The sequence below is a fragment of the Chelonoidis abingdonii genome, chromosome 15 (assembly GCF_003597395.2).
Source record: "Chelonoidis abingdonii isolate Lonesome George chromosome 15, CheloAbing_2.0, whole genome shotgun sequence".
Classification (NCBI taxonomy): domain Eukaryota; kingdom Metazoa; phylum Chordata; order Testudines; family Testudinidae; genus Chelonoidis; species Chelonoidis abingdonii.
In genome coordinates this window covers 36,248,221-36,257,518 of record NC_133783.1, presented here as the reverse complement: position 1 = coordinate 36,257,518, position 9,298 = coordinate 36,248,221, and the positions used below count along the sequence as shown (strand labels likewise).

The 9,298-nt window shown below is 47.0% G+C and overlaps 1 protein-coding gene across 1 annotated transcript; it reads left to right on the top strand.

Annotated features, from left to right (window-relative positions):
* Positions 1–4,684: 4,684 nt before the first annotated feature.
* On the top strand, positions 4,685–6,663 carry LOC116820690 (homeobox protein vent1-like). Its single transcript, XM_032773343.2, has 3 exons — positions 4,685–4,940; positions 5,193–5,425; positions 6,304–6,663. The coding sequence occupies exons 1-3, from the start codon at positions 4,685–4,687 to the stop codon at positions 6,661–6,663; spliced, it is 849 nt and encodes a 282-aa protein (XP_032629234.2).
* The last annotated feature ends 2,635 nt before the right edge of the window (positions 6,664–9,298 follow it).

The following is a 9,298-nucleotide window of genomic DNA, read 5'->3' as shown; positions in this document are numbered from 1 at the left end:
CCCTACCTACCATGGGAACAGGTAGCGGGAAACCCTCTGCAAACCCTCTACCTGCCACCGAGAACAGGGGTGGGAACATTGGTGGGGGACTGCTCTTGGCCTCCCCTCCCAGGCAGGTGGAGGGTCTGCAGCTCCTGGCCTGCTCTGGCTTCTGGCTTGTCCGGGAGCAGGGCCTCAGATGGAAGGGGCAGAGCCTCAAATGGAAGGGGCAGAATGGGGCCATGGAGGAAGCAGGGGTCCCTGCTGGCCCCCACACTTTTGGGAAGACTCTGTCACCCTGTCCTGGACCCTGAGTCAGAAGGAGCACATCTTCAGAATATGCCAACAGGCCCACCCACAAATCCAGCAATGACATGTCTGTAGAGCAGTGGTTTTCAATTAAGGGTACCTCAGGGGTGGGGGTGGGGTATGCAGAGGTTTTCCAGGAGGTACATCAACACAACTCATCTAGATATATGCCTAGTTTTAAAACAGGCTACATAAAAAGCACTAGCGAAGTCAGTACAGACTAAAATTTCATATAATGACTTGTTTGAACTGTTCTGTATAATATATGCTGAATTCTAAGTACGATATTTATATTCCAATTGATTTATTTTATAATTATATGGTAAAAATAAAAAAAGTAGTAATAGTGGCTGTGACACCTTTGTATTTTTATGTCTGATTTTGTAAGAGAGTAGTTTTTAAGTGCAATGGAACTTGAGGGTATGCAGGACAAATCAGTTTCCTGAAAGGGGTACAGTAGTCTGGAAAGGTGGAGAGACACTGAAGAGCATCTAGCACTCTAAACAAATAGGCATGGGTGGCAAGTTTGTAGAAATTTTGGTGGTGCCCAGAACCCGCCCCCCAACTCTGCCCCCACTTGCCTAAGGGTCTGGGTGGGGTTTTGGGGGGGAGGTCTGGGGTGCAGGTCCTGGGCTGGGGATTAGGGTGAAGGAGGGGTGCAGGCTTTGGGATGGAGTTTGGGTGCTGGGGGCAGGCTGGGGGAGCCGTTCCACGCGAGGGACACGCAGGGGGAGGGGTGGCAGGCGGAGGCTGGGACCCGCTCCAGGCAGAGACGCGGCAGCGCGGGGGTGACCCGCAGGGGCCCGGGCAGATCCAGGCAGGGCCGGGGGAGAGACCCAGCTCCAAATATTGCTGGAGCAGGGCACCCAGCCCTGACTATTCCTGGTGCTTGGGCACCGCAAATGTATATAACCTGCTGTTTATGCAAATAGGGGCTAAAAATGACTCCCTTCTACTCAATTAGCCTCTGCGATAGTTTCACCTGCTTATTGCTGATGCAGATGTGAGTGGAGAGGCCCAGGCCTTTCCCTTTTTATTCTGTGCTGCTCTCCGGGTTGTGTGTGTGTTTGGAGGGACTTCAGCGACTCTAAGATCGGAATTGCCTGCCCTGCTGGTATTTCTCATTTCCGTCAGCCACTGACCCCTGTGTGCGGAGAGCCTTTGAAATGGACATGAGGCCTCTACAGAGTTAAAGCATCAGCCTCGCAGAGCAGTGCCGCTTCGCACGCGCGGCCCCTCGGGATTTAGAGCCTGTCTGAGCCCAGCCTGCCTTGTAGCTTGTGTAGGGGTTGCTCTCTTGGCTCCCGGCCGTGCAGGAGCTTCGGGAAATGTCTCCCTTGCTCAGTGCCCCTAAAGCTCGTCCATGAAAAGCCCCAGGCAGCCCTCACTGCTTAAACCGTCAGAGACCGGGTCCGGGTGTTTCCGAACAGGCCACCCGCAGTGGAGCCGAGTCCGTTTTAGAGGTTTCCAGCTTTAGAGGTAACAGCAGCTGCTGTAACGTCCTCTGGGAGAGGAAACGCCGCGAGCAGGCAGGTGTGAGGAAGCGGCGTGTAGGGCTCGGAGGGAACCAGCTGGAGCCTGTTCCCCAGTGATAACGCTGGGGGTGCAGAGCGCGGAGCGTCACAAAGGCACAGATGTGAGCGATCGCAGCACAGCGCTGGGAAGAAGAAACGCCAAGAGTCAAGCGGGGGGGCTCAAGCACTCCTGGGGCGGAGCGGAAAGGGACAGCCGCAGTAACCCCGCCCACCTGCAGCCGGGATGTGTTCAGGGCTAACCAATAGAACAAGCCCCAGTCTGGGAGCTGTGGATGAGAACGAAATAGCTGGCTGAGCCCCTGGCATGGCACAATCACGATTGGAGCTAACCTGTTTTCTTATCGCGACGCTGCCCGGTCATGTCATGCCAAGGACAGGGTGTGTGCCATTATAGCTGGTGTGTTTAATCACAATACTTTAGTTGTAATACAGCAAAGGGGTGGGGGAAGGGCACAGAGAGCCTTTTAAGCCTCCTTCTATCTGGGGCTGGAAAATAAATAGAACCAGAAAAAGTGTCTTGTTAAGTATGAATTACAAGGAGAAAGGAAAGATCGGGAAAAACAGCATCCTAAGGGCTGCTGCTGCTTTATTTCCACACACAGTGGAGACAGAACCTGTAAGTTCTACTGAGCCCACCACTCCTATGCCAGCTCAGCCAGCGCTTCTCAGAAGGCCTCTTAAGAAATTAGGTTCATGTGGCCTGATATTCAGCCGTGTTCAGCGTATGCAGCTGTCCCGAAATGCAGGTGCTGAGTAAAACCTGTTCCTAAGGCCCTGCTGCCCTCCTACTTGTATGTAATGGGCCAGGTTGCAACTTTAGTCGATTCTCCGCGCTCTGGTAGGATTAGGAAAGATTCTTACACTTTTCGCGGAAAGTTCTATGCTTAAATGGCCCCTTGCATTCTGTGATACAGATCAGTACAAGTTCATAATCTGCTGCAGCTCGCTGTGTTAAGACATCGGTAGCAGAGGATGAGGGTGGAATTGGAAACCAAGAAAAGCAGCCTCACTCACATACCATTGCATTTTCAGTGAAACTTGCCTTTGGGGAAAGAAGGAGGCATTTATGTTTTTTCGTTCTGAAAAGAAAGATCAATAATCTAATTATAGGAAGAAGAAAAAGAAACAAATATGCTGCTCATTAGATCCGAGTTTGAGTCAAATCCTTCAGTTTTGGCGGGTTTCATCGGGGGCTCAGTGAGTTCACTAGAAATTTAGCCCTTGTGAGCACTGTAAGAACAGGGCCCTGGTAACAAGGTTCAGGGTTAGAGAGGGAATATCTTCAGTTTGCTCTCCCAGTTAGGAACAATCTGAATATATGGTGTCCCGGTGACTTTTGTAGCCGATTGATTTGTGCTTTGTGCTGGCTGTATGTTTTCCACTGGCTTATCTAAACGCAGAAAATGGTTGAAACCTCAGTGCTAGGTTTTAATAACATTTATTATACTTGCAGTGATTAAACCTCTGGGCAGTTCTTAGCATTATCTGCCCCTTGCATCACAAAGGCGAAGCTATGCTTTATAAATAACGTGTAAATTGGGGTAGTTTGAAGTTGACGAGGTGTTAGCTTTCTGGTCCTGTATTGCTTTGATCGCTAAACTTCCAGGAGTTGGTTGGAGATTGGCTATATTTCTGGCTAGACAACTGGCGCCAAATTCAAGCTGAGAGGAGTGCAGAGTTGAATTTGTACCCGTTAAACCAGAAACAGAGCAGTAATGCAGCCAGGAGCTGGGAAATCCAAGCCAACCCAGACTTTTGTCGTCTCCGTACGACCTTTACAATGGACTTGGATTTCTTCCGCTCATTAGTTTGCAGTCGAAGGGATTCTGATGTTGATAGGGAACATAGACGGGATTCTATAGGAAATCGATCATGACTTTTATTTACCATGTAGTACCGTTTTGTGTTACATGATTGCTAGACTATCCCTCCTTCTCCCCTTCAGCAGGAGTCCCCTACGTCTTTTGCTGACCTGAAATATACAGTTTGCAGTGTTGTAGCCTGGTGGGCTCAGGATATTGGACAGACAAGGTGGGTGAGGTCATATCGTTTATTCGGCCAGCTAGAGAAATTGGTCCCGTACAAGCTATGACCTCACCCACCTTGCCTCTGAAATACATACTGCCAGTCTAAAGAGGACATTTCAAAGGATTATCTGGTAGCGTCATTTAGATCTGCATTTTGAAAGGTAAGGATTGGTGTAAAAGTCTCTGTTATAACAGAGTTCTGAATTGTGTTAATCGGGGATAAATGTTCTCATACATAGAACCGGAACCTCGCATGTTAAAGATACTAAAATCCTGCTCCATTCACGTCCCTACCCTAAGGAGCTCCCTGATTATGGCTGTAATGAGATGCGGTTGCTACTGCTTGGAGATCTACGCGATTTAAAATATGTCGTATGTGCCTTTTGTGTTAGTCCATTGAGGTTTGGAAGGGACATGATTGAACATCGTTGTGCCATTATCTGGCGTGTAACTGTCTTTAAAAGCCCTTTTGCTGGTCTTTTGTTTGGTGTGGCTGGAATTGTCCTTGCCGCCCCTCCAGGGGAGAATCAGGAGGGGCCCAGAGCAGGTTTGCACTTCAAGGGGGTAGAAACAATCCTTCAGACTCTCTGGAGCCAGGAGCTGCAGACATTTGCCAGACGTGTGAACTCTACTCCTAACTGACAGCTGTTATCTCTTTTCTCTTCGTACTTTGATGTGGATTCACACTTGCAAACGAGCCTGCGAGGGAGGGCCCCCTGTAAATAAATGGAGGCCCCCACGCGCTTGCCCTGCCCTCCAGCCGAGCAGCGCTAGCTAAGCCAAGGAAGCTGCAGGCAGCTCCTGTAAGCCCCGCTGCTTCAGCCGCCACTCGCCATGGGTGAGACCGCTTTCTCCGTGGACTTGGCGGCCCAGCCTGCCAGCGAAGAGCAAAGGCCAGCGGGCAGGCAGGCCATCTGCTGCGTCTCTCCTCCGCGGGCCCCCACCTGCTTCAGCCGGAGTCCCCGCCTGGCCAAAGCAAAGGCCAGAGGGGGAGCCGCGGCCGGGGGCCAGTTCCACCCCAGCAGCCTGGGCCGAGAGGAGCTGGAAGACACCAAACCCCAGGAGCTGCCCAACGACCGAGCAAGTCCTGGTAAGTCAGAGGCGAGCCCAGGGGGAGGTGGTGGCTGGTGCTGGAGCGGGAACTAGGGCTCTGATCCGGCCCGGAGGAAGAGCCTCTAGCTAGCCGGGGGTGCGGCAGCGGGTCCTGTGGGGTGACGCCTGCTGTGCCCTGGCTGGAGGAGCAGGGGAGGGCTGGCTCGCAAGCCAGTGGGCCGCGGGGCCCGATCTGGCTGCTTTGCCCCCGCTAGGCACCCGAGCCCTAACCCACCCTCCGCCTTTGCAGCTCCCGAGGGCGGCTGGGTGAGCGCGGACGAGTCCTCCGGGTATGAGAGCGAAAGCGCCGCCTCCTGCATCCCCTTGTCGCCGGGGGAGGACGAGCCCCAGCAGCGCAGGGCGCGGACCGCCTTCACCCAGGAGCAGGTCGGCAAGCTGGAGAAAACCTTCAAGCGGCAGAAGTACGTGGGGGCGGCAGAGAGGAGGAAGCTGGCGACCGCTCTCCAGCTGTCAGAGATTCAGGTCAGTCCCGCGGCGCAGACGCAGCCGGGCTGGGGGCTTTGGGCCGCTCGCTGCTCCCCTAGCTGCAGGGGCGTGTGCAGGGACGCCGAGAGCCTCCAGCTGCCCCTTGGCTTCAATCAGGCCCCGCGCTTGCTTCGGTTTCCCCGGACGGAATCGACTTGAGCAAAGAGAGCGCTGAGCGCTGCTCGTGTAAACCGCTCGGGTCCTGAGCATAACGATAACTGGTTATGATTTCTTGCTGGGGACTGGTATTCAAATTGTTTCCTACAGACTATAAACGCAGGGCACGGCATGTTGTCCATTAAAGAAACTGCCTAAGCCCATGTTTCCATGCGTCCGAAGAGTATCTTTAAACGCTCTTAAAACATTTGTACTTAATATTTTTTTAACTTAAAAATACAACCGGGATCTGATCCTGATAATGTTAGTTTATTTGATATTCACTTGGACAGTAAAATTATTTAGAGTTAGTAACTAAGGCCCAGATCCTGCAAGCTTTTGCTATTCACTTGTTAACACCTTGAGTAGAATCAGTCAAGTGCTGCTCACAATTAATGGATTTAAGATTTGGGTCCCTAACATGCTCCCCTTGGGATCAGTGACTTCCCATTGACTGAAATGGAAGCTGGATGAAGCCCCATATTAGGTCTTTGCAGTTGCTATCGCTGGCAAATGCCCACAGTAAATAATAAATTATGCGCTTATGCAATCTGGAAACTTTCCTACTGAACAGATCAATGCTTTAATTCAAATTATTTTAACTCCGACTATACTGTATGGATCACAAGTGAGTTCAGTTACAGATGCTCTGAATAAATGATAGTTTATAAATTATTCTGTTAGGACCCTGATTTCTTTAACATTGCTTTTTTTTCTAGGTCAAAACCTGGTTCCAGAATCGCAGGATGAAACTTAAGAGGCAAATACAAGACCACCATCATAATTTCATATCTACAGATCCCTTCTATGGCTATAAGCAAGGGACCCCACCAAATATGTTACAGGATTATTCCCGCTATCCTAGTCCACAGCAACAAAGACTTCTGCCTTTTACTCCTAATTGTGCTTTACAGTTCAATTCTTCCTTTCAAATATATGAAGCCCAAAACCCATCATACCCCCTTAGGGCACATGATCTGCCTATTTTCCACCAACACTTTCTACCACAATTCTCTGTCCATCCAGTTATACAGAACAAAATGGACAACAAACAATTTAATCCTCTTCAAACATTATAACCAAAGCAAAGTGGAAGATATGAGAGAGGTATAATATTAATACACTATATATGATTCAACTGTACATAAAATGTTTGTCTTATGTAGAAGTGTCTATTTTTAATATAAAACTTAAATATAAAGATTCATACCTAAATTAAGTATAACTGTATTTAATTGAGTTTGAATGCTGTTAGAGGCACTCTAGTCCTAATTCTTGGGTTTATACCCAACCTATGTAATTTGAAGGTTACTGATCTGAAGGATTCTGACAGACTATGCTATCTTCCTTTAGTGTGTGAATGCTTAAAAGGATTTTTAGCTATAAATTCCATATTGACAATTAGTCTGTCCACAGGAGGAGAATTCCACTGGAAGTACTGCTGGCACTGGTGAGAACCCTAAGGTAGATGTGCTGAAAGCAAATTGTGTACAGATTTAGTCACGCAGCCTTGTCTACACTAGTATTCCCACCATGTAGGCAAGGCTATGAGATAAAATTAATTGTTGTAGAGGGCCACAACCAACCCCTGGAGTCCTATACTTAATATTATGCAAACATTTAACCTATAGCAAAATCTTACCAACAGTGAAGAAACCATCAATCTGGAGGCATTGTTATAGTAATGTTGTTCATCTAATAGTTTTTCCTGTGTATATGGAGCACAGAAACCAGACACAATTAGGTTTCAAGTTTGCTAATTGTTGGTTTGATAGTAACACTCTGCTTATAATCAGAAAGCTGGCAACCGGCCTCTGATGAGATGATACACATAGAACGTCCAGTTAGGAGCAGGAAAGGATAACAAGACAATTTATAAACTCTTAGTTCCAATGTACCACATAATCCTGAGTTGGCAGTTATGCAATTTGTGACTTTTGACCATGTTCACTTTTCCTATTCTCATCCAAGTGTTTGCTGGCCTGTTTTTACAGCCAGTGAAAATTAAAACTTTTAAGCTATTTAAAGAGAATCATAAAATGTACTTGTTTTGTGACCTCAGTATTGCATAGTGCTTCTATAATAGGATTCTGTGTAATTTATGGGGGGTAGGAGGGAGCAAAGTGCTGGTCACTGAATTGTTTTGTGAACATAAATTACCATTTTACACTTCCATTGCATCTTCCTCCCAAGAACCTCAAAATGTTCTACAAATGTAGAACATAGAATAGTTGCACTGATCAATTGATAACTGATTTATACTGATTTAACTAAATTGGTAATTTACTGAATTAAACTATATTGTATAAACAACTTCTAAATAAATGTGTGTGTATGTGCGCACACAGGCTTTATCAATTTAAATCAATTACAAAACTTACAGTGAAAATGGTGCAACTTTTTGTGTACGGACAAGCTCATGAGATAGGAGAAATAGTAAGAAATATTTACCTATGGGGGGAAAATGAGAGATACTGGGATTTGCTTCCAATTGACTTCAGCGGAAATTGCTCAGTACTTAGCCTATTTAGGAACTAAATTGGGATTTTGGAGCATAACATATATTCTTGAAAGTCTTTGCCTTAAAGTATGACTAAAATCCCTTTTTAAATGAATTTTAATTTAAAAATCTGGCACAAGGACTTGACAGAGCACTATTGCATGTTCGATGTATTTTTAATTCAACTCATTTCTTCCTGAAATAACGTTTTGAACTGACTAATGGGGGAAATTGGAGACAAGAGCTCCCTGAATCTGTGCTAAGGCATCAGTAGAGCCACAATGAGTCTCTCTCTCTCTCTCTCTGCCTGTAGCATGAAATAGTTTAATCTCAGGCCTGTAATACTTGTCTAATTCTGGCTGTTGGGCTTGGTGTAGAGGTAGCTGGGTTGTGTTTAGTGACCTCTGATAGACAGGAGGGCAATCTAGGGATCCCTCCTGCCCTTAAACTCTGTGACTACAATGAGCAAAGGCTGTAACACAACTGGAAAGCCTTGATAAGATACCAGTTACAATAATTGAAACTCTGTTGCTTAGGCGTATTAGACTCTCCTCCTGCCTCCCTGTTCTACTGCAGCTAGTTAACATGGCTTTATATGTTAGATCAGGGTTGGGTCACAAGGCTGTTACATGGGGGAGGGGTTGCAAGCTGTCAGCCTCCACACCAAACCCTGCTTTACCTCCAGCATTTCATAGAATATTAGGGTTGGAAGGGACCTCAGGAAGTCATCTAGTCCACCCCCCTGCTCAAAGCAGGACCAATCCACAGACAGATTTTTATGCAGTTCCCTAAATGGCCCCCTTAAGGATTGAGCTCACAACCCTGGGTTTAACAGGCCAATGCTCAAACTACTGAGCTATCCATCCCTTCCTATTTATAATGGTGTTACAAATTTAAAAACACATTTTAATATATTTAAGGGGGAGTCTCACTCAGGGGCTTGCTATGTGAAAGGGGTCACCAGTAAAAAAGTTAGAGAACAACTGTGTTAGATCTTAATAGGGCTTTTCAATTGTTTGAACTAACTTGATTAGAAAACTAGCCCTTTATTGATGCACAAAAAGATTTGCATTTTTAATCAAGTTAAATACAATTGAAAAAGCCCATTGAAGCATGTCCATATACAGCTGCCAAAATTTATATATTGCACACATGAATCAGTGGTGCAGGAACTAAGGGTGCTGCTGCATCCTCTTGCTTAAAGTAGTAAAAAC

Excerpts from the sequence above, each read along its gene's own strand:
- LOC116820690 (XM_032773343.2), top strand. The coding sequence starts at position 4,685 with ATGGGTGAGACCGCTTTCTCCGTGGACTTGGCGGCCCAGCCTGCCAGC. Across the intron at positions 4,941-5,192 it reads CAACGACCGAGCAAGTCCTG|CTCCCGAGGGCGGCTGGGTG; the intron begins GTAAGTCAGAGG and ends CCGCCTTTGCAG. Across the intron at positions 5,426-6,303 it reads TCCAGCTGTCAGAGATTCAG|GTCAAAACCTGGTTCCAGAA; the intron begins GTCAGTCCCGCG and ends TTTTTTTTCTAG.